This window comes from Semicossyphus pulcher, unplaced genomic scaffold (genome assembly GCF_022749685.1).
Source record: "Semicossyphus pulcher isolate SPU_LCO1_2020_fin unplaced genomic scaffold, fSemPul1.0.p SCAF_5, whole genome shotgun sequence".
NCBI classification, from domain to species: Eukaryota; Metazoa; Chordata; class Actinopteri; order Labriformes; family Labridae; genus Semicossyphus; species Semicossyphus pulcher.
Genome location: NW_027211726.1, coordinates 6805725 through 6831147, shown reverse-complemented (window position 1 = coordinate 6831147; position 25423 = coordinate 6805725). Strand labels below are relative to the sequence as shown.

At 40.3% G+C, this 25423-nt stretch overlaps 2 protein-coding genes across 4 annotated transcripts; one reads left to right on the top strand and one right to left on the bottom strand.

Annotated features, from left to right (window-relative positions):
* Nucleotides 1-643: 643 nt before the first annotated feature.
* Nucleotides 644-8564, bottom strand: LOC138608773 (C-type lectin domain family 4 member E-like). 2 transcript variants are annotated; one of them, XM_069681335.1, is made up of 8 exons: nucleotides 8501-8564; nucleotides 8165-8254; nucleotides 5832-5945; nucleotides 3921-3998; nucleotides 3666-3719; nucleotides 3329-3480; nucleotides 3095-3219; nucleotides 644-3003 (listed from the first exon to the last, which is right to left on the bottom strand). In XM_069681335.1, the coding sequence occupies exons 1-8, from the start codon at nucleotides 8562-8564 to the stop codon at nucleotides 2814-2816; spliced, it is 867 nt and encodes a 288-aa protein (XP_069537436.1). In that variant the 3' UTR covers nucleotides 644-2813. The 2 variants fall into 2 exon arrangements, with proteins under 2 accessions (XP_069537436.1, XP_069537437.1); XM_069681336.1 differs by lacking the exon at nucleotides 5832-5945.
* A 1043-nt stretch (nucleotides 8565-9607) lies between these two features.
* ak2 (adenylate kinase 2) lies at nucleotides 9608-24491 on the top strand. Of its 2 annotated transcripts, XM_069681906.1 has the most exons (7): nucleotides 9608-9780; nucleotides 11759-11884; nucleotides 12619-12729; nucleotides 14501-14595; nucleotides 17787-17859; nucleotides 20671-20890; nucleotides 24280-24491. In XM_069681906.1, exons 1-7 carry the CDS (start codon nucleotides 9682-9684, stop codon nucleotides 24285-24287), a joined length of 732 nt encoding a protein of 243 aa, XP_069538007.1. In that variant the 5' UTR covers nucleotides 9608-9681; the 3' UTR covers nucleotides 24288-24491. The 2 variants fall into 2 exon arrangements, with proteins under 2 accessions (XP_069538007.1, XP_069538006.1); XM_069681905.1 differs by lacking the exon at nucleotides 24280-24491 and having other exon boundaries at nucleotides 20671-20931.
* Nucleotides 24492-25423: the final 932 nt, after the last annotated feature.

Here is a 25423-nt window from a genome sequence, read left to right as displayed (position 1 = left end):
AACCATTTAAAACAGGGGTTTTATTTTGTCTTTGTAGCTGCTCAAACAATATGGAGGTATAAAATGCTTGAAGGGTCCTTTAAACCCTTCGGACAATCGTCACATATTGGATTAAAGGTATTTGGTGGTTTATATTCTCACAGATTTTAAGTGCATTTTATGTACTTCATTAAGTCCTAGATTAAAATAACTCAGTTCCACTGCATCACTGGTTTGCATCAACTGTGGACGGCTCATTATGCAGCCTTTCAAGATCCTGACTCCAGAAGAAGTTGTTTCAGTTAATTAGGAAACTTTCTCTGTAACAAAAAAACAAAACCAAAATGCAAAGCGTGCATATTCTCTTCCAGATAATAAACATTTTATAGTTAAAACAAATAAAAACAACTTGTGGATGTATAAGATAACTACACTGAAACATTGAGCATATTAAAAACTCACCGCTGCTCTTTTAGGCTTTGAATAACAGCTTTAACTAGAAAGTGACGCTTTGATGTGGGACTTGAAGTTGAGGAGGAGACTTGTATATCTATATATATGTATTGATCATTATCTTATTCTCTGAAATCATTTGTCAGGTATTTCCTGAATTCTTACCTTTAAATTAGATTTAAAAAATATGAGACCGCAGACGAGAGGATGCCACATCTGATCATCTATTTGAGGAAATACGTCAACAGGTGCAGACAAGTCTTACTCAAATTCAAATTAACCAACATCAGTTTGATTCTTTGGAGTTCACATTAAAACATAACACAGGAAAAATGGGCCCACAAGTGAAGCCAAACCCTCTCTATCGCCCCCTGCTGACTGGCTGCAGTATCGGTCATAAAGCCCGCCTCCTCCATGTTAACAGATGGGACATGAGTCAAACTATAAAATCAAAATACACATCAAATACATTTTTCTCAAACATGGTTTCTGTCATTATAGTTAATTCTTATCATGCTGATTTATGTCCAAGTGTAAATTTTTCTGACAAGTTTATTTTGAATTAGTAATTTGATGCTATAAAAAGGGGGTGTGACCTCATGATTGACAGCTCTGTTGACAAATCAGTAGAGGAGTAGAGGAGGAAGGGCACTAACACGACAGTCATTGAACCTTCCATAACTGTGAATATCTGAATATCTGCTTCAGACCAACACAAGAAGCTGTTCTGCTGCAGACTGAGCCCACCGGAGGGATCTTTGGAAATGTTTTCAAGTAACAACAAAAATGTAGAGCACAAAAGACAGAAACCAGTTTGATACTTTTTTACAGATGATTGTAGCACAAATTAACAAGAGCAGGAAAAGGTTACAAACATTTGTGACTGAATAAAATAACATTCATAGAACTCTGATGTACACGTGCTACGCTCTGCTTCGACTGGAGTACATTTCAGATGGAAATATTCTACAATTTACTACACTGCAATTATTTCACACGCTAAACCTGTAAAGAACTTAAAGAATATGATGTGTTGTTATACATTACACTTTCAGACAGTATATACAAGGACAGCTCGCACCATATGTAAACAGTCTTTTAAACAGTCACAGGGTTTGTCACACATATTTCTGCATGACTGAAGTTTTTCTTAGAAACTTTTACACATACAACTTATTAGAATGTGAAATGGAGAAGAAGTTAAAGAGGAACTGACCATGAAGAATAGTTATAATCACAAAGAAAGTGTCAAACTTCTCGTTTACTGTATGAACTGTACTGATGAAGAGAAAACCCAAACAGTTTTCTTTGTTGTAAATAGAAGTCTGGTTTTATGTCATCTCTATTTACAGATTCTACATAGAAATGTAGGACGGGGATTTTAGGGAAAGCGGGTGTTCTGGTTTCCGTTTGTAGTACGCTTGTCGTCCGAGTAATGGTGCGTTCCATTTGTACTCGGAAGTAGGAATTTCCGAGTTCCCAGTCGGAAATTTCAACTGGAAAGCCCCCTGAGGTCGGATTTCCAACATGGAAAGTGGGGGGACCTCACCAACCTCGACCTCATATCTCCGTACATCAACAGTAAATGAAAGCTGTAGTATGAACTGTTTATTATCACTTCTCTCTTATTTGTGTCTCATAAAATCAGCCGTACTCACAGTACTGTCCAACTTCTATCTGTGGACATGTTGTTAACTCATATTTGCTCTGTAGTTGACTTGTTGTATTAGACTGTACTGAAACGCGGTCAACTCGGGTGTGACGTCATTCGCAGTTCCGATTTCCAAGGTAAATGGAACGCACCATGATATTGGCCAATCACGTGTCAGCAGGCTGCGGCGTATGCAGGAAAAACTGTCCGTGTGGAGAGCAAAAGCAGGCGGCATGTAATGCGTCGTAATGACATGCCGGCTCCCATCAGGGGTGGCCTGACAACGATTTAGCTTCTTATTAATCTCTATGAAAAGACATCTGCATGCTAACAGCTAACAATCCGTTCTAGATCTAAAATTCAACTTGAGATACATTCCCTTGACGCTGTGTTGCGAAAGTCGTTCAGATTTCCTGACTTCCTCGAATGCATCAGAAACAATCGATCCCCTCCGTTCAACAAACGAGCATTTTTAAAGTTTTCTTCTCCTCTTGAGGACAGACCTGACAAAGCTTCATTTTTACATTTTAATAATCTGCATCACGATATTGAAATTTCAGCAAAGGTAAAACCCGTTAGTTAAAGTCAATCACAAGAAAAAACCTTTATTTTTTCTGTAAACAACGCAGCACGCGGAAAAGGAAGTGATATTCAGCTGTATTAATAAGTAACATTGCTTTTCATTCTGCACTGAGATGTTTAACAAGCTGAGCGAGACTTAAGCTGCACGTCAGGCACACTTTGTTTGTCCAATGTCTGCGTCTCTCTCACAAATATGTTTGTGACGTATTTTACAGGATTTAGTAAACCAATTCTTCAAGTCCTTTGCGCCTCCTTTCTCCCCCATCCTCACACAGTCCTCTCCATCATCATCTTCACCCGTCCAGTCGTCCGGCTCGTTGCCCGACCAAAATGTCAAACTATGGGACAGAGAAGAGAAAGAGCCTCGTCTATAACTCTGTTAACTTTGATTTGGGTTATTTACAAACAAAACATGTACAACAGTCAAACCTTTTATTTAGTGGAGATCCGTCTGCCCACAACCATGTGCCCTCGTCCTTTGCATCTGTCAGTCCGATCCAGAACTTGTCCTCAGCGTTATCCATTTTGTCTCTCAGCTTCAGCTCCAGGAATGCCTGAACAGATAAAAAACACAGTTTAAATCGTGAGGAGCCCAGCAGCACATGTGAGGGAACAAATGAGAACAAAGCCAGAGAGCTTCATGAACCCACAGCAGTGTTATACCTGCTCATTTCTGCTGTCTATCTTTACCAGGTGTCCTCCTTGATGTTCACATTCAGCTCGGCTTTGACTCCAGAGAAACTTTTTGGTGGAGAAATTATAACACTTTGTTTCAAATTTCTCCCATCCTGTCTCACACTTCAGACACGTCTTACCTTTGGAGAGATCACAGAAAGAGACTTCAGTCAGATTCAACAAACACTGTTTATGTTTGTGTGATAAGGAGGCAGGTAGATTTCATCTGAGAGTAGCTGAGGCGATCAGAGAGGGGCGAGTGCTTTTCACAGGTACAGTTTGTTTAGAATGCAAACGTGTAAGAAAAGCAGAAACCATCACTCACCGTCGGAGTAGCATGATTGATTCAGGATGATTGGGTTTGCATGACAATTTCTTTCTGTTATAAAGGTGAATACAATTATTTCACTTTCACGCCTGAACAGAGTAAAATATTACAGTCTTTTAAGTGGGAACATAAAGAGGTTATAATTGTAAAAGTGTGATATCAATAAATAAATGGAATCTGAATGAAACTAAGTGTAATCATGAACCATAACTTCCAGACAGTTTCCCCAAATCAAACTCGTGACGAGCTTACCTGTGAGGTTTTTTTTCACAGCTTCGTACTTGGCTGTCAGCTTTCGAAGGTCTTCTGTGGTTTGAACGTTTTTATAAGCTGTTTGAAGAAAAGGAAAGTTTAAAGATGGAACACCCATTAACAAAAGTCTGTTTATCAGAAGAGAATAGAGATGAACTTTGAATGATGATTATTAATACATCAAAATCTCTCCTCCTCTCTCCTCTAGATATTTATCAAGCCCATTTTTATTCACTCCTTTGTCCGGTTGTCCTAGAGACCTTGTTTGTTTCTTGTTTTGTACTTTTTTGTTCAAAAGGGTGTGTCCACTACAACGTTTTTTGCGCTGGCAGAGCCTATTTTCTGTACGAATCCACTGCAGTTCAGCGTCCTCAGCCCAAAAGAACGCCTGCAGTGCTCTCAGTTGAAAATAACTTTTGGAACACCGCTGCACTCGTCAGTGTCACTTCTCCCTCACCGACCAATCAAAATCAAGAAGGGGCGGGACTTCAGATTTCAACAACTATAGCAGCTGTGTCCCAATCCACGGGCTGCAGCCTTCAAAGGAGGCGGTCCACGGAGGATGCTCCATTCATAGCCTGCGTAGAGCGTTAAAGCCGGATTGAAATGAGCCGGTCTGGTCTACACTTGCGTCACCAAACGCCACTCCTGTCGCCTAGCAGGTCTGCTAGCTAGCAGGCTAACTAGCTAGCATAACTAACGTTGCCTAAGGTAACTATTATTTTAAAGATAATTTGTTTCAAGGGCCCTTTAGTTTTCTTAAACATGTGTGACACTAGCTATTCGACCTAGTTGAAACCGAAAACGTTTACATTTTAAAGTGTATTCCTCGGCCATTTAAAAGTCCGCCATCTCGTTTGAATTGCCGCGCAATGCATCTCAGGATACGATGGGCCACGAAGGATGCACCCGATGTGTCCTTCACGGCCGGGGTTAATGGAGGACGCATTTGTCGGCCACATCTGAAGGAGCCTTCGAATTGGGACAGCCTTCGACGCGCGACGAGCCCCTGGATTGGGACACAGCTAATGGCAGAGATGAGGCTAATCCTTATGTTTTTTCGAGGGTACAATTTCCAGGTGTAGAGCTAATGCTAATGCTCGAACACGATTCCTTTACATTGTTTTTATGTTTTCTTTGTACATTTTTTGTGAGTATAAGCAAATATTAAGCATAAAGAGCAATTTAAAACAGACTCAAGGATTATACCAAGGGACACGGAATTACAGCCAGAATACTTTCGTAACCTAGCAACAGTGAGTGTCGATGAGCAGTGCAATAAAATTGAGGTTAACGGACACAGGCCCTTAAACAACTGAAATCCTCCTGCCATCTCAACTGTCTGCATTATGGTCCTAATTTTCTAGAATCCTGTGCATCTCTTATTGTTCATGTTGCTAAATAACAAAGGGAGACGGGGGTTTAAAATGCAGTTTGAAGTGTAAGAATCAGTACAGCCAATGTGCAGATATTAACGTCCAAAGTCAAGAAAATGTCTTTGAGGGCACAAGTTTTAAGGAGAATACTGTTAGCAGGCTAATGTAAATGTGTGGTTTTTATATATTGACCACAGCAAACTGCATTTAACATTTGACATAGGGAAAAAACATTTCAAGGAAAAGGGCCCCTAGATTTGATAAAATGAGACTACAAGTTGGGGGAACAAAGGACATTAGGAGGGACTTAAATACACTCATCCCATCTGCATTTGGGTCCTTCCCCTTTTGCAACTCTCCTGCAAGCTTCATATTTAGATCAAATCTGGATTGCTAAAAGTCTGAAATTGTGAGGTCACATTTGTCTGTCAGTGTAAAGTGAAAGCCCTGCATTGGTTGATATGATACAACAACTCTGAGAACCATTAAGTCTTAAGTTCACAAATTAACTTTTAAAACAATCGTACAAACTCACTGGTATATGCCAGAGCGACGACAGCAACTGCGAGAAGAACAGAAAGAACTGCCATCGCCACTTTCTCTGATGTGTTCGTCGAGCGTCCATTTGACACCACTTGTTGCTGGGGAACTGTCGAACAGCAGCAGACAGAGAGGAGACGTAACAAACGCTAATACCAAGTCACTGAAGGAATATCTGCTTCAGACCAACACAAGAAGCTGTTCTGCTGCTGACTGAGCTAGCTGGGAAATTAGCCTCCGTGTGCACAGACTCTGGCTCCAAATGACGTCACCAGTGAGTCGGATAGCACATAGATATAATCTTCAGCAACTTTTTTCATTTAACTCATAACAGCCTGGGGAATGATTTTTTTATGTAAAGAACTTGTGACAATTTAGTTTCTGAAGGTGCTTTTCTTTCGTCAGCTAACCTGCAGCCCCAACAGTGTGCACAACAAGCTAATGTTAGCTTAAACCAGAAATTTTGTCAAAAAGTAAATGCAATCCACCACTACAAATCTGAAGAAGTTTTATCTTGTAAGCCTCACTGGCCAAACAAAAAAATGTGACCGGTGTGTTAGGTCTAGGTTCAACTGGGTACTCAACTTAAGGGAGCACTTTTGTTTAGTTCTGTTAGCTACTGTTAGCTTTCGTGCCAATGTGATGTTGATATTAACTAGCTAACAAAGAAAAAACTGTGTTGAGTGGATGTCAGTTAATTCATGTAGACTCCCGGGCTGGTTAAATTAACTAGCTTGCTGTTTCTAAATTAGCCTACTTATGTGGCTAACATTACGATCAATGTAGCGAGGCTAAGTTACAGCTAGTTAGCTACTCTTGGCTTTCTTTCTAGCCAACGTTATTAACAGCAAACTACTATCTAAGTTGATATGTTCCATGGCTAACTGGCAAATTAACTTAATTTTAAGTTTTCCATTATACTAATTTATTTATGATTAAAAACAAGCATTAATTCAAGGCAATAGATAATGTAGCTAACGGTAAAAAGCAAATTTGTTAGGCTAAGCTAACATTATGTCAATGCAGGAAAATGTCTCCTAACTGTTTTATACATTCAATTATTAGACTAGTATCATGCATTTAAACAAAAGTAGGATTTTACTGTCAGAATTGGTTGAGGTGAAGCTCATGAGCTATTTTCATATAGGACTGCAACTAATGATTATTTTCATTATGGATAAATGTGCTGGTTTTTCTTCATTGTTATTTAATTTAATGTTTTTTAAATAATCTCAAAATGGTGAGAAGAGCTGTTATAAAGACCCAGAGCGCAAAATGTTCTTGCTGTGGTAAGCCTTTTTGCCTTTTTAAGGAACATATGAAAACACTCGTGCAATGGAACATGCATTTCACACTTCAGACACATTGCAGCATTTCCTCACACACTTGCTAAGCTGTGCTGTTCCTGTCTATCGCATAACGATCAGCAAGTCTCTTCACACCTCACCAATAAGATGTAGCATCTGAAACACAAAATCCTCACACATACACGTACATATGCAAACTGTTAAACTGGTTGAGTGTTTACACAGCCAGTGAAGAAAGGGAAGGGCCACAGCAGATATAAAAAAGACTAAGAGGAAACATGAAGCATGATTAAGGAGGACTAAAAGTTAACTTTTATGGTCAGTTCCTTATTTTCTCGTCCTTGACTTCTCCCTCCGTTTTTTTCTTTTTGCAGACAAAAGCCAACAAATCTTCACACTATGGTTGCTGTTAACAGTTGGGAGACATAGACACAGACATTATTTAAAGCTTTGGATGCTGTCATAACTTTATTTACACCAGTAATGTTTGCAATTGTATGAGATTTTCAGAGAAAAACACATAAATTACCTCAAATCTCTCAATATACCTTAAAATTACATCTAAGGGTTTTTAAAGTGTCGGCTTTGGCCTTTTAATTAACATTTAAAATGTTACTTTCCTTTTTGTTTGAACTATAAGTATTACATCATATTTTTAGTTGGGTATCTGTAGTTGCATCAGGTTACAGCACTTCAAAGGAAAAACACACATCTTTTTAGTTTAGGTACAAGAAGTTAAAGGGATTAATTCTCTTTATTTAGGATACTTAAATCAATGTTGTCATACACAATATACATTTAACTGTGTAAAGTTCACTCAATAAGATTTAAAGCGGCTGTTGTGAACTTTTTGTGTTTAAATAAAGTTCTGTTCTTCATCTGTTAAGGAAAGCTCAGTATGTTTGAAGAATGCACCTTTTTACTCTGTAAAAACGCTGATAAATACTAAGACTGGTGTCTGATTGTGCCATAATGAGGTAAAAGTTCCTCCCTATGTTGATTTGACACAGTTTTTGCTCACCTGGGAGCTCTGTGGACGGCGTTGGAAGCTTCGCAGTCTTTGCACTCTTCACTTCAGAGTATGTGGTGTCATCCGAATGGGTAGCTGTACCTGCAACTCAAAACCAGAAACCAAACTGCGGCTAAATGTGTCAAAAAGATGCGATAACCACACTGGTAATTTTAGAGATTCAACAAATGTAACTTTTTTACACTTTGGTAAGCCAAAAAAAATCAGAGGAATTTCTTCAAATGTCTGGTAGTAAGAAGATGGCACAGAAAACTGAAAGATTGATAAATATAAATACACAGATAAACAGATGCAGATGGAAAGATGAAGTATATTTTTAGGACTTACCATTGGCTTCATCTCTTGATTTTGTGAACTTCACATCAGAGTACAACACATCAGCTTCAGGCATTTTGTCTTAGTGACAATCAGCGAGTTTGAAACAGAACTGAAGTGAGGTTTCACCACATGCGTTTAAAAAAAATCCTTCCTGTTGGACGTGACTGGTGGGGAGGGCTTGATGAAATATTTTGTTCTGCAAATCAACCCTAATTTACTCTTGAGTTCAGTTGAGTACAGTTTTACTTCCCTTTTGTTTCGACAAAATCAATGTTATATATTTTATAACAGTGAGGTGACAGACAGGTGATGTTGTGGCAGTGGTGAGATTTCCTTTACAACTCAAAACTGACTGGGTCAGAAAAAGTTTGTTTCAGTGAAAAACTATTAATTATGCTAAAAAAAACTAATTCCCCTCTGTCCTCATCTGCATCTTCCCTGACTGAATTTGCACTGTCACTACAAAACTAAGATAATTTTAAAATGAACAAAATACATTTTCATTCACTTTAGATATTTACATTTATTTTTTTTAATGTCTGTATTTATTTTGTTTTATTGAAAACTTTTAAGTTTAAATGCATCTCATCGGTTTCACCAGTGGATGGAGATTGTTTCGATGATAAGTGACCCTTGAGTTAGGATTTTTTTTTTCTTTTTCTTATTTCCTGCATCAAGAATACACTTTTTTGCTCAAAAAATACTTTAATTTTAAACTTTGAAGCCATGATGTGATGACCTCTATATTTTTTTATTTGTGACTTTTTTTTTTGTTCTTCACCCCAAAATCCCCTGGGATAGTAAAACAATACAGGTAATAAATAAGCCAAAGGGAAAATAATAATAAAGTAACATAAAAAGCGAAAAGCTTATGTTCAAAAACACCAAAACAGATTTTTAAAAAGTGTGTGCATTTCTTTACCTACTCAGTCTTCCGGGTTGAAACCTTTTACGGATGTTACACAATAAGGCGTTGTAGAATTTTATCCAATCAACGCACGTAATAGTTGATGGAAAAGTTTGGCGACCAATCAAACGGCGTATTTTCCAGTAGTGGGTGGGGCTTAATCGTCATAGCAAAAAAGGGGGCGGTGGCTTTTCCTTTCCTGGCCAACTTGGCTGAAGTGTCACCAAGACGACGCAGACAGACTTTATTAAAGTTTCTGCCCTGCTGGTGTCCCGGTCTAGAAATGGCCCCCAGCACGCAACTCAAGGAGGCTATAGCCGATGTGCAAGATGGTATCCGTGCCATTCTGCTCGGACCCCCCGGAGCCGGGAAGGGCACTCAGGTGAGTGAGAGAAACCCTGGAGAGCTAACTCAGCTAGCTGTTAGCCGTTAGCTTAGTCAAACAGTAGCGTTCACAGCGCATGGTCGGTACAAGTGCTAGCTAATGCTAACGCTAACCTACCTGGATACATCTCTCAGAAAAACAAAGCATATCTCTTTGAACATCAAGGTTGTATTGTTCTTAAAAATGTTCAGTTTTATGATGAAGTTAACTGCTTTTATCAGAAATATTAAGACATTTGTATGCAGCATGGACGCATTATTTTCTTATTTGATAGTGAAGTTATTATTAAAACCCCTGTTTAAAAAAAGTTAGCATTTGTAGCCTATTTCCATTATACCATTGTGCCACCTACAGAGATATAGATTTAAAGGTAATTTGCTAGCCTGTTTGTACTTTCGATTTTATTTATTGCCAATTTCTAAACGGATTTCATCAGTATATAAAAATGTAACGTCACATGTTTATAAAGATTATAACTATTTTCTAATTTGGCAAACTACCAGAAAAACCCCATCCCAAGTGTGCAAATACTCAACAACAACAAGGTTTCACTGGAAATCTTTTTGTGTGTGTGTTTTGCATCACACGTCGATTAATTATCAATCAAAAGAAAATCAGGCTACAATTTTTATAATCTGTTATTTTTCCATATGATTTATATCAATATCCTGCTGAAGAAACACGAGGATTTGCTAGTTTCTTTCATTCTGTCTATCATTGGAAATTAACATGTTAGGGTTAAAGATTGTTGGTCTCAACAGAAAACCACTTAAAGATCCTTTCAAATTGTAATGGGTGTTTTTATGGATGCACGATATTAGATTTTTTGCCGATATTTTCCAACCCTTTTTGCTGATTGCCGATTTCAATACTGATATATTCGGTACATGTATTTTTCCAACTAATTGCAGAGAACATCATGTCTCCCCTGTTATGGAATTGATATCATGCCTACTCTTATAGTAGTGGCCAGAAACTGCCATACCGCAGACATCTTGCACCCTTCTTCATGCTTGACAGAGAGGCGTGGTGCAGGCTTGCGCCGAGTTAATATTGTAGCATTACGTCGAGCTTTTAAGGAATCATCGCGCATCACCAACACCACATGTAACATCAACAGCATCAAACAGCAACCATAGGTGTTTTCACAATTTTTGACATTTGATCGACTGTATGATTTATGAGTATTAGGAAAGGTAAATTATCATCAATTGCTCCCATGTTCATCATAATGAGGTATTTCTAGGCTGATGATCATTTAAGGGTGATGTTATGAAGGATTTATTCTCGTCAAGCCAGTGGGTCAGCTAGTCGTCTTCTGTGGGCCAAAGGGGATTCACTAGTATGTGTTTTTAATGCTGGTAAACATGTAGTGTAATTTTCTGAATATTGCCTAATTTTTGGATGATCTTTTCAACTAATAATCTATCCAGAAATCTGGGAGAACAGTTGCAGTGTAGTTGTAAAGATGAGTTTAGACTGCAAGCGTTTAAGGTGATCGAATCCTTCTTAAAAGAACAGATTTTTTGTTGTCTGTAAAAACACTGTTGCACAATTATTCAGATAATCAGACCCACTCAAGTTTGACAGTTCAAGAGCAGGCATTCAGGGTGAAGAGTGTGGATAAAAGAGGCACCATTCTCCTTATGTCCATATTGTTTCTTTAAGGTAAGGGCTGATGAAACCAATGAAAGTTTGTACCTGACTTTCTGTGAGTTTTGTGTATAACTGCAACCTAATAATAATCTCTTCCTCTGAAAAGTCTTTGGTCTCACCGACAAAATAAACAAAGCTCTTTCATGCTTTTAGCAGTCAGCTGTGCAGGTGGTTGGCTCTCTGACAGAGCAGTGGGTAGAATACAGTTACAATCCACAGCCAAACTTTATCTTCATCTGTCTGGTAGGAGGTGATAATGTTACACTTTATTAATCTATTAATGACTTTTAACAGCAGTGAGCTCTCCTTCTCCCTGCAGGCCCCTCGGCTAGCAGAGAAGTACTGCGTTTGCCACCTGGCCACCGGAGACATGCTGAGGGCCATGGTGGCTTCAGGCTCAGAGCTCGGGAAGAGGCTCAAAGAGACCATGGATGCTGGCAAACTGGTAACGTTTAACGCTCATCTTCTGCTTCTCAAGATCTCAGTGTGTGATTTTCTTCCTCTGACCCTCTGTCTTCTCTGAGGCTCCATGTTGACATTACAGGCATTCATGTTCACTCACACATGACTACATGTCTTATGTTTCTTTGTCTTCAATGACATTCACTGCTCAAATGACTCCCATTCATGCTGTGAAGGTTTTTCACTTACAACTTTCCATTCTGTCTTTAACCATATATAGAGAAAAGTAAACTATGTTAAGGAGGGAACATGAGATGTTAAATATTCAAACTAATGTTAGCTCTAGCTTGTTTATTGACTCGTACTCTTGGCAGCAAAGAATGTTTCCTTCTGCACCACTTGATTCTTAAATTGAGTGTGTCGCTCTGTATCATAGTGTGAACATACAGTGCTGTGTGTGTTTATGCACCTGTTGCATAACCTTTTAGCTCTGCAGTCTTGTCAGGCTCTCAGCATGTGACTGATTTCTCCTTGAGATTCCCCCACAGCTATTTGCTGTTGTTGTAGCCGATACTTAAGATCCGCTGTATTATCGAACCTGTTTTCAGTCCCTTAGACATTCCTCCGTTTACTGTGTATTTAATGTTTCAGAATCACCTGAGCTCTACCGACATGTTTCTCTTCATGTGGCTCGTTAACAGAGCCTTGCTGTGCAGGATGTAGCAGATTACAGATTGTGAATAGCTGGATTAGAGAATTATCTCCGTTTACCTGCAGGTCAGTGATGAGATGGTCGTGGAGCTCATAGAGAAGAATCTGGACACGTCGGCCTGCAGGAACGGCTTCCTGTTGGACGGATTCCCTCGCACAGTCAGACAAGCAGAGATGGTGAGGATTACATTGTGTTCTGTTGCTTTTTGCTTAGTTTTTCTGACAGATTAAATAAAGTTAAACTGTACAGGAATAACGTGTAGCTCACAATAGAAATTAACAGAATAGTAAGTTAGCAGGAGAGCTTTCACTCTACTTTACTGTTTCTTGTCTGTGTGCTAAGCTAAGTCCTGACTCTTCAAACTTCATCCCCATTAGTGTCTTACTAAATGACCCTATTACCCAAACATATCAAACTATTCCTTTTGGTTTATTGGTGGAAGGTGTAGTTTTGATGAATCACAATCCACTTGAAATCGTGAATCCAATGTGCAGAGGCCACAGTCCACGATGCAGGCATGGGCTCGACTACCACCCTCAGCCCTTTGCCACATTTCATCCCCAACACTCTCTTCCCCTGTTTCCAGCACTGTCCACTGTCCTCTCTTTCTCAACAAAGGGATAAAAAGGCCAAAATAATCCTTAGAAAAGTACACGTTATAGAAAGAAAGGCTGTAAAACTAGCTGTACACACTGTTGACATTTCAGTTTGTATATTCTTGCTGTTATTTTAATTAAAAAGAGGGTCAAAGAGTCTTTGCATAACATAACCGACTCTTGACTAATAAAATGCATGAAGGTAAAATTATGTTACTTCTCAAACAAAAGTGGAGCTCAAATTAATTTCCAAGACAGAATGAATACATCTACAAATAATGTGTAAAAATGTGAAAACAAAGCTCCATGAAATATAATTAAAGGAGTGGTGAAGTATAATCAAATGTACTTACTGAAACAGGAAATTAGCATGGGGAAAACCATGGCTCCAATAGTAAGTTGCCTATTCAATCATATACAAATAAAATGTATTATTATTATTATTATTATTATTATTATTATGATATGCCATGTCTACACGTATGCAGGTATTCCAAAAAAACCGTCTGCACAAGCATTGTTATTAAAAAAAAAAAAAAAAAATCCTGTCCAAACAAAAACACAACAGAGCCGCTGTCATGAGACTGCCACACCAACAGGCGGTGATATAACCCAGTCATGCAAAGAAGAAAAAGAAAATCACAGCCAATCAAAAGTCTGAAAAAAATCTATTGCCATAAGACTACCTGGTGGGCTGCAATGGCGCATTGCGGAAGGGGGGGCGATATATCAATATAGTGGATGAGTAACTGTAGGCATATGTGTAAACATGTTAAAAGTCCTGTTAGCAAGGTCAGAAGCATCACTGTTTTTGTTACGTCCGTCATTTTGCAAGGAATGTCGCCTCTTTTGTGACGCATCGCAAAAGAGATCTAACGTCTTCCCCGTGGCTGGAGTTTCTAAAGGATCCGTTTTCTAAACTAAAATGGCGTTCGTGTGTGGACCAAAGACCAAAACGCAGAGAGAAAGCTACATTTTGAAAAATATCCGTGTACGTGAAGACACGGCCATTTTATTTCAATCGAGAAAGTAAAGAGAGCTCCTGTCACCGTCATGTGAGGGCCGCTGTAGCTCAGGTGGTGGAGTGGGTTCTTGCTCCTGAAGGTCAGGTCAGCACAAGAAGCACAGGGTTAAGTGCTTATGAGGAAAGTCCTTTATAAATGCAGCTATTTACTACTTGAGACTTTACATAAAAACATCAGCTGAAGGTCTAAAATGTTATAAGACATAAAAAAAGAATTGCTGAAATGTAGTTTGAGTCGTCATACTGGAGAAAGATGGTCGAGAGGTTTCTTTACAGGACGATAGAGTCGGGTGTTGTTGTTTGAGCCTATCTGTGTTTCTCTTCCAGCTGGACAACTTGTTGGACAAGAGACACGAGAAGCTGGACTCTGTGATCGAGTTTGCTGTTGACGATTCCCTGTTGGTGCGCAGGATCTGTGGCAGGTAGGAGAGAGGATTAATTATTCAAGACCAGAGAGAAAGTATTCCACCTGTTGTATTCCCCTGTGGTTTAAGGTTTCCTAGGACGCTGTGTTTCCTTTTGTCAGAGATTCTCCTCATTCTGTCTGCGCGTTGAATCCGCCCGTGCAGGTAGATTGATTCATGTGAACAGAAGAGTCTGGGACAGTGAGATAATGCTGGAGAGAAGTGGAGCGTGAAAGCATGCGGCGAAGAGAGATTGTGGCCTGAAGGGGCTTGAGAGCGTCGTGCAGCTCGAAGGTCGCAGGTTGAGTCCTTAAAGAAGTCTGCTTGTTAGGCCCTGATGAAAAGTACCAGAGCTGCTCAGAGCACCAGTAGATGGAGCTCAAAAGGGACAAGGGAGTTTGAACATCAGGATCAGGCTACAGCTCATCAGTGATACTAAATTTACAAGTGAAAACACATGATTTTATAGTGGTAAACTAACAACTGTAGCTTTTGAGTAGGGCTGCACGATATATCGTTTAACAATCGCAATTGTGATGTGCACATGTGCAATAATCACCGTGCAGGACGTGCAATAGTGAAGCAAATTAAGTGAAACGCGTCAAGCTGTTACTTTGTTGCTCGGTGCAAAACTAAAACTCACCAGTTTCATGTTTTCCATCACTAATCTACAACAAGAGTCTGTCTGATATCACAGCTCTTCAGCAGAGCACAGAGTGAACTGACCGCTGTGCTGCAGAGTCTGTAGCCCTTTTCCCACTGGTCAAAAAACCCGCCAACACCCGGCTTTTTTGCTTAATGAGAACGGTTACAATCGGCATTCAGACACGGGTCAAATGACTTTGCAGTAGACCCGGGTAATTATCGCCTCGGCTCTGATCGTCATTGATGAGAACAAGGGATAGACCGATTATCGGCGCCGATAACTTTGTTTTATTTACTTAATAAAACTTCAGGAGGCTATTTATTTAAATTTTCAGTTAACTTTATAAGAGATGCTGCTGACCCTGGGAACTCCCTGTGCTTTTTGTTTGTTTGTTTAATAAACATATGCTTAAAGGCATTTAAACAAAGTTAAGTGTTGGAGTTTGTATTATTCAAAATTTTGACGCCAATATTTTCACTTTTACTGCAAATGAATATCGGCTCCAAATATCGGTTATCGGCCTCCTTGACTACTAATAATCGGTATCGGTATCGGCCCTGAAAAAACCATATCGGTCTATCTCTCATGAGAACACATAACTCGGATCGACACTCTAATCTCCGCCCTCTTTCCTGACGCGATGCTATGCTCCGTCGGTAACTTCGGTGACTCCTTGTCATCTCAGCTACAAATTCTGCCCGTCTCCATCCGAGCAGCGCTCGAACATCCTTACAAATTTGTCGGCACCGAGTTTCATACACAGACTGAATGCGTAACAGATACAATAAAGACCTAACCACCACATCATCTTCACTGTTTACTAACCCTGTTTTGGGTGCATTTGTGACATCAGAAGACACCAACAGGCGTATACTCCACTGGCAATGAAAGAGACAATCGGCATCTATAAGCAGGTCTTCCCGGGTCTGAAAAACCTGCATCATTGCGCTAGTTTTTGGGGGGCAAAGGGATATGTGAATCGCCTACCTGTAAACTGTAAACGAGCATGCGCTGCTGCTGCCTTCACAGATCCTGTCGGTGGGATGATCGTGGCTGACGCCCCGCTACGTGCGGTGGCTTATAAGTGAGAGTGGTCTCGTTAACAGCGGCGCCTCGTCCCAGTGCTGGTTAACACTGTGGCCACATACACGGACCGTTCACAGAGCGGACGTGCTGCAGAGCGTTTACTTTTAGGAACTACGCCTGCAGCGCTCACACGGCGTGAGGATGTGTGTGTCGACAGGAAGGAGACGCGAGCTGTCGTTTCAAAAAGTTACCCTCACCGAGCTGATCACACTGATTAAACATACATGTAAACACTGTGAGAAAAGGTAGATGACATATCCTTTCAGTAGGCTAACACAGCTGCAGCCCACAGGTCTGTTTATATTTACTTTATTAAGAAACGTGTCGCTCCTCCTGAACTCTGTATACTTTTTCTTAAGGCTCTCAGAATCGCTAACCCTCGTGTGGTGAAAGAAGGAGGGGTTGTTTTGTTAGAAGAAAGGAGACTTAAGTGTTAATTGTTTAGGTGTACATGAAAACAGACAGCATTTATCCTTTCCTGTATTTCAAATCACAATAAATATCACAGAACAAAATGTAATCGCTTTTTTCCAACATCTTGCAGCCCTGTGTTTTAAAAGCTGTCCTGTGTGAGGTTTTCGTAAAGCAGTCACATGTTTTATGGCTGATGTGCAGGTTTGACAACATGACGCCTCTTCAGCTACGTGGTTGGTTAACTTCTGCCTTTACGTGGTTTTCAGCCTTAATAAAGCTCTGCTGAATGAGAAGTAAATCCACCTTCCTCTTTGTTTCTACTTAAAAACGATTTCTGCCTAAAAACGAGCCACAACCAACAGTTGCCTCTGCACCACCTGTAGGTAGTCACAACATCCGTAAGCTCTGATCATTTCTCTGTTCCACTTTTTGTGACCTGGCACTGGTTCTCTTATGTAAGCTCTGCAGGTTGAGATTAAAGCGAGAACTGAAGAGAAAGTTAAAAACCTTATAACAACTTAATTGGCAGCGTCTGGTTGTTTTCTGGTCCATTTCCATGTTCCCAGTTCTTCTGCCCCCACTGTGCACCAAATCATTATTTACATAACTGTTTTGAAACCGTTAAATGTAACACGCTGTGCTCTCATTTTGAGCTGACCCACACATAAAACAGGCGGACCTGAACCATCTGAACACACTGCAGCTCTTTTAGAAAATGTGTGTTTGTTGGTGTTTGTCATTTCAGCACGGTGCCTCTCCTCTTTCTTCACAATAAACACGACATTATTCGTACGCCACGCCGCATGAAAGGCACGGTTAGGTTGGAAAGAGCCATCTCTCTGTTCACAGGGGTCCTTTGTGAGGAGGAGGAGGCCTGCTGCTGCCTTTTCAGGCCCAAGTAGGACAAGGGCAGCGTGTGGGATGTGAAAAAGGACAGTTAAGTAGTTAGTGAGTCACCGCGGCTGTCTAACCCTCATCTGTCCTCCTCCTCTCATGCTCTCACTCCTGATTTCTTTTCCGTCCTTGTCCCGCCCCCCTCACCGTCTCCCCTTCGTTTCCCCAGACTAATTCATCAGCCGAGTGGCCGCTCCTACCACGAGGAGTTCAACCCCCCCAAAGAGCCCATGAAGGATGACGTAAGTAGTTTCACTATCAACCCACTTAGAAACCACTTCTGGCTAAACCGCCTCCTACCTAAAATCGTTTCCAGGCTGGAAATCGGTGACAATCAGCCGTTTCAGACAAAGTGCTCTGACGCATTCTGGAAGTATAAAATATCTGGGACATTAACTCTTAATGAAACACTTGGAGATATTTCTGCTTAAAGACGTCATTCTTTGATTCATCTCATTAAATGGAGAGTAGATGTGCTCGACGGGACTCGGAGAGAGAAGAGGTTTTAATTTTCAATCCGAGAAAACATCTTTGGAAAACATCTAGAAGATTTCTGCGTTCTGGTGGCACCCAGCAGAGTTAATTTGGCCTCAAAGTGGAAGGGTCATTAATTTATTGATGTGGCTAACAGAGGAAATCAGTGCACTTGTATTAAATAAAGAGTGAGGCCATTGTGTAGATGATCATCAGCTGGATTTATAGCTGAATGCGTCTATCACTAATGGCACTGTGTTCTGGTGCGCTACGTCACCAATCACCGGCTGCAGATTTATCAGCGTGTGTGTCTGCTGCTTTCAGATTTAATTGGAAGCAGAAGCTTTTCATGCAGCATGAAGCCACTATGAAAGACAGATGCTCTGAGAATTGCCCATTTTAGATGCATGTAGATAGACGGTTCTGCTTTAATGTTATAATCTCATTCGATCACCAGTTAATATAATGTCTGTTAAGAGTTAAAACTGATTTAGCGTTTAGCCTACTGATCAAAGACCTTGCATTTGCAGTCTTCTTTGTTTTAAAGAGATGGGTGTCGAGTAAAAACAATCAGAAGCAGTGGGTTGTCTGCTAGAGAGAGTGGGCGGAGGTGGTTTACTTTTTCGGTTACGGTTACTATGGCCAAACAAACAAAGAAAAGTTGCATGACTGAAGACGATTAACTTTTAAGCTGCTGTGAGGAGCTTTTCGTTTGTGTCGATTTTGGCGCCCCCTGTGGACAAAGCCGTACCTCTTATCTCTTTGCTGATTTTGTCCTGTTCATGCTTAAGTGGTGCTTTTTAACCAAAATCTCATCCTGCATTCTTTAACAGTCACATGTATCACTCACTTTAAATTTTAAAGCTGGAAAGTATAAACAAAGGCAGCGTGCAGTTAATCGCTTCGTCTGACGCCTTCCATCCCACCGGCAGTTCAAGGCATTAAAAATAACTATATAGAAATAATTTTGTCGCTGATGGATTGGTTTGCTTTTGTCGGCCGTAAAAGTTCAATTTAAACATGAACAGATTTGACCTTCAGATGATGATAAACAGTCAAAGTCAGCGAGGAAGCTGTTAAAATGTATCAAAAAGTGAAGTCCAAAAACCCCTTGCCATGTGTTCTCAACAGAGAGAGATTGCTTCTCTAATTACTGTAAACATCATTGTTTGATGTTAAAGCACATCTATTTGATGGAGAGAGATTAATTAAAATGTATCTACATTTGGTAAATATCTTTTTTTCTTTGCATTATCAGACTTGCAGCATAATGACGTTGCAACAGATGGGCATTTATTCTTAGTGCCAAATGTGTTCGACACCAAAATACCACAGTGTGCAGAGTTTATTGTTGGGGATAAAAAAAACCTATCAGTGCTGCTTACGCCTTTTGGTGGGCGAAACTATGGCCTTATATTTTAAAGAGCAGCTCCAGTCATGTTTTCAGACTTATAAATGCTCTGCTTGAAATAATAAATTGTGTCTGATCTGCAAAATCCGTTAATTACCTTCTAAAAATCCTCCCAAGGCATCTCCTTCTTCTTCCTCATTAAAAATTCATGAATCTGCATAGGCCCCGCCCACTATGTGCCACGTTTCTACTTTCAGAAAATTATATCCAAAAACAAAAAACACGTCTCTGCCATCGTTTAGTGCAATTTGTTTGAGCTTAGCTAGCTTGAAATTTAGTAATCGGAAAATTAATAGTCGGTAGTGAGTTTGCAAATATTAGGTTACAGCTGGCTCTCGCATCACCGAAGTGGTTGCCATAGGTTACACCTAATGATATGCATAGCGTCACCCCGTCCATTAACGCGATTGGCTCCTTAGGTTTGTGACGTCTCAAACCTGCCAATCTGAAAACGTGTTGTTCAGCCTGTCCTTGGTACACTGCAGTTTAAAAGCAGACAGGCCCAGCCATGGAGATGAATGCTGCATGAAGAACACCACATGGAGATGTTCACAAGGTTAAACACTTCATTTACACTGGAGGGACTCTTTAAGGAGATCTAACTCGTACACTACCCTCGGGGTAATTGTAATAACACCAGTAGCATGACACCAGGTTTTGCTGTGGTGCTGTCGTGACTAAATGAACAAAAATCATGGCAAATACACCTGATGTTTCAGTAATAATGAGGAGTAAATTGTATTTAATGTGAATGTTGTCTCATGTATACCAATACCTGATCTCCTGTAATCTAAAGTCTGGGTTTCCCTACCTAATGGGCTTCACTCTTCAGATGCACGTTTAACATATGAAGCCATGTTGTTCTTCTCCAAACAAAGCAACAAAAAAACGGCAACAAAAATCTCCTCCTTCAGAGAGAGGCTTTTATTGCCTGTTTTGTTGTCCAGTACAAAGACTGATCTCAGTAAAACACATGGAAAATGAAAGTGAGAGGGATACTGTGACAGCTGATCAGGTTGCAGTACGACAATAGGATGAGATCAGTGTGCAGAACTTGAAGAGGAGTACCCATTGTTGTTCAGGTTTAACCTTCTTATTCAGTTTCTTTTGTCCTTCGTTCTCTTTGTCCCCCTCCTCATGTGTTCTCTCCGCGCGTGTCTCCTCTCAGTTGACAGGTGAGCCGCTCATCCGCCGCAGCGACGACAACGAGAAGACTCTGCACTCCCGCCTGGACTCCTACCACCGTCAGACCCTCCCTCTGGTGGAGTACTACAAAGCTCAGGGCCTGCACATGGCCATCGACGCCGCCAAGAAGCCGGGTGTCGTCTTTGCCTCCATCGTTGCTGCCTTCACTGCCGCCACGGAAATCCCAGCACGCGCCACCGCCTGTAAAGACCAAGTGTTCTTCATTTAAAACCTTTCTCATCCTTCCTGTATCCCCTCCACCGGGTTCTTCCTCCTCTCAAGGGTGGAGATTATACAAGAGTTGATCGAGTCTCCCAGTGGCAACAAAATGTAACTTTGCGAGGTGTAAACGTGGAAGATGGAGCCTCAATGTTCCACCTGTGTGATCCCTGTTGTAGAAACAGAAAGGATTCAAAGTCGCATTTTTGTTCCTCTTCATCACAAAAGTCTGACAGACAACAAGCCGAAGTAGAACTGATCAATAACCACAGAACAAACTGGCTCTTAGCACCCTGCGGCTGCTTCTGCCTTTTGTGTTTATAGAAAAATGACATTTAAGGTTCTGACATTTAGAGGAGCAGAATGCCGCGCACGTTTTTATAGAGAAGCTTTTCGAAATATTGACATTTGTTGCATATTGTTTGCCTTCGCTGGACAGGTTTGCTCTTGTTTAATCGATGACTTTACCCTTTTCTCTTCCTGATTCACATTCACATACAGCAGATCTCCTGTTTGTTCTTTCAGCTTCATTTCTTCTACCGTTTCACCCTTTTAAAGGTAGAATCACATTAGAAGCATAAGACGAGCATCATCCAACCTGACTGTCACTTTCAGTAGGCTTTAACATTTTCAACTTGGTTTCTATTTGTAGCTTTGAGAAGGAAGCAAAGCTGTTGGTCTTCATTAGACGTCATATATGGAAGCCCTAAGCGGACATGCATCCATACATTTTATCCTAGTTTCCCCGTGATAACGAGTTATTTCCGGTTGTTTTCTCGAGATTTCGACTTATTAATCTCGATAACAACACTGCACCACTGTAACATCAGATGATCATAACTGATCCCCAAAACAAACATAGAAACAGGCTTAACTTGCCTCACTAGTGTGTTAATACTAGTTAATACTAGTGTATCAAAGTGACCGGTCTGTTCTGTTTTCTAGATCACCAGAAAACTATTGTGTTATCACGAGAAAACCAGCTTTATGATCTTGAGAAAACAACCAGAAATTACTCATCATCACGGGAAAACTGTGTCCCAATCCAGGAGCTGCAACCTTCGAAGGAAGCGGACTACGGAGGATGAGTCATTCATAGCCTGTGTCGACAGTTGAAGCCGAACTTTAATGAGACGGTCTGGTCTACAGAGGTTTGCGTCACCAGCTGTTCCTGGCCCTACCCTTGCGTCACCAAGCACCAATCCTGTCGCCTAGCAACAGGTTGCTAGCGGGCTAATTAGCTAGCATAACCAATCACCAAAGATGATTTGTTTCAAGGGCCCTTTGGTTTTTTTAAACGTGTAACGCTAGCTATTCGACTGAGTTGTAACCAAAAACGTATATTTATAAGTGAATTATTTCGCGTAAGAGTCGGCCATCTTGTTTGAATTGGTGCGCTATGAATTTTAGGATACGTTGGGACGTGAAGGATGAACCCAATGGATCCTTCATGGCCCGGGAAAAGAAGGATGCATTTGTTGGCTGCATCTGAAGGAGCCTTTGTATTAGGACAGCCTTCGACGCGAGCGACGCTGTGACACAATCGGCCTTGGAAGGCTGCAGCCCCTGGAATGGGACACAGCTATAAAGTATTGATGCATCTCCGTCTGCTTAGGGCTTCCGTAGTCATGGAACTGCTCTTACCATTTATGTTTTGAGGAGTAAGAAAATGATGCTTAATGTTATTGGAGAAAGGTTATTTGTTGAAAGGACACATCATGTGTTTCATGAAACAGGTGAATAGGAAAGGGTAGTGTGGATCAAAAGTAGCAAAAAATATCCTGCACACTTTATGTCTTGCATGCACTAATACATTTATTTGCATATATAAAAGTTAGCTAAAAGATCCGACCAGAACCCAAAATGTATCATTCCAGTGGCATTTAATTATTTAGAAATCTGGAATGTGACTTTTTTAATTGTAGTTTTCAAACTGTGAGAGAGTTGGGTTAGAAACAGACATTTCATGAAATGCTTTGGACATGAAAACAATGGGCTGTTAGTGATCATAGTTTGGCAGTAGTAGTCGCCTTCATCGCAGAGACGCAGAACTTGTGGAGCAATATGGTACTTAATCCCACCTTAATAACACCTTAATAGCACCTTAATACTACTCTTAGTGCCCTTAGGCTGCATTTTGCACTAAATACATAACACTTTGTTTCAGTGTCATAACTCACTGAATTCTGAACACACAGACATGATAGACACATTTTTAAACTCGGTGTGGCTTACAGTATCACACGGTGTTGTTTAAGAAAGAGGGCATGCTGGTAATTGTAGTCTTATGTGTAAATGTTGAGCACCTTTTTTGAAGCACTTTTGAAGTCTCCTGTATCTAATGTGAAGTTTGTGTTTCTGTAAAATAATAAGATGTGTTCACATCAGTGTCCAGTGTTCAGTGGCCGGTTGGATAAACATCCTTCAGACAGGAGTAAATAACGGTTTCTTTAATCTGTGACATTGAAAGTTAAAGATGGAGTCTCTCAGCAGCAACACAGACGTCACAGACTGTGTGAAGTGAGCTGGATCAAAGAGACGAGCTGAAGGATGTTGGTCTCCCAAACCTGCAGAAAAATTCCCCCTCGGAAATGTTGTTCTTTGAGGCTTTTGTCTCTGCAGCTCCCAAAGGTGTCCTCTTGTGACCTTGACCTAATTTCCCCTTTTTATATATTCCTTATTTATACTCACAAGCACCATGGGAGTCATGTGAAACAATCTTAAATTACCAACATAAGTCATGCTTATTTCCTCCTGTACTTAACCGACATACTGGAGATGTTAAACTCCACCTCTGATCGATGTGTGACATCGATCTTTGAATGTTTGTCCTTGAATCCTTTCTTCCTCCTCGACCTGTTATTTCCCCCTCAGCTCGGCAGTCACCTGGTGTTTGTGTTTAGTGGGAACATCTTGCATGCAGACTGTGTCACCTGCACGTTTCCCTGAATACTGATGTGTTTCTATGCTCTCGGGGGTTGTTGTGATGAAAAACAATAGCAGATGTTCAGCAGTCCCAGTAGGCAGATTTCAGTCTTTTATTCAGCTCAACTGGAGGATTTCATGCTACATGTCCTTTAATGTTCTCTCCTGTGTTCGATGGTGCATGTGTTCCTTTTTTATTTCTCTTTTTGAATGTAAAGAACTCGACTTGAATCCTGTTTGTTTTATTGACAACTAAATGAATGTAACTGTTGAATGTGCACTTTAAAATGAACGCTGGCTCTGGCCTAATTGCACTCAGATGGACAGGAAAATGTTCGTGTCCATCGCTCTTGACATTTCCAGCATTTAAATCACCAAATGAGCATTATCAGTCACTGCTGCTTGTTCACACGAAACCTTTCTTTCCCCTCTCTCCCTTCTCTTCCAGCTGGTTGAATCCTGAGCTGCTCTGTTCCGACCGGGGCGAAGGATAGGAGCTGGGGGAAAGATCTCGGGTGGGTGGACAGATGGAGGGGAGGGGGATCAGAAAACCTTAACTATAAGTTGAGGTTAATTTTGCGGAGCTGTGGGGCTCTTAATTGTCAGCACTTACTGTCATATGTTTCCCCTTCTAATAAATCCCCTGCTTTCTTACAGTCATCTTCTTGTGCACATTGTGGGTTTTTTTGTTGGCGATTTTGATGTTTTCGGCATCTAGATGAGATGTATGCAGAGATCCTGTAATGTTAAGAAGAAAGGAAGTCAAGAGGAATCTTAATACAGTTTGGGCAAATCATCTTGGATTGGTAAAGAAAGTGTTTGTATATCAAAGCCTGACTGGTGTGGTACTTCTGAGACTGATACTAATATTAAAGGCCACAAATTATAACGTTAACTGATTTGATGACGGATAAAGTGATTTTTTTTTTTGTTGCTAAAATTAAATGAGAATTGTAATTAAGCAATATCACATGAGAGGGAGTGATGTTTTACTGAATATAGGCCTCGTGCCGCAGATAATCTCAGCAGTGCTGATATTCACAGTACAACATCACGCCCTAGAGTTTGATATATTTTTTATGCAACAGTGACACAATAGAATTAAAAAGGAACAATCAACACAATTACTTTTTCCTCCACCATCTCAACTACTTCCACAACTTAACTGAAACTGGACTGTTGTTGCCAAGCAACCCAAACATTCTCCTGCACTCTTTGTCTACAGGTTATCACAGATTAGCTGTTTTAAATGATGTACAAATATCTATGTTTTAATTTATCATCAATACATTTGTCATGTAAATAAAGTGTGTAATCTATAGTTACCATTGACTTATAACAGATTTTTAAATTATAATTCAAAATGAAGCCGTTTTCTATTACTATTTCTACAGTAGCTTATGTAATGTTTCAAATGTTATTATTATTTTGATACTAAAAAACAGAAATGTGACCAAAAAATGTAGAGACTTTCAGATGTTTGAAGATGCAGGTTATAGGAGCTAACTTCCTGGTGTTCCATTTTTGTTCTGTGACCTTTTAAAGTAGCCGTTTGACCTCAATTTTGAGCGTTCACTGTGTTTATTTCACCA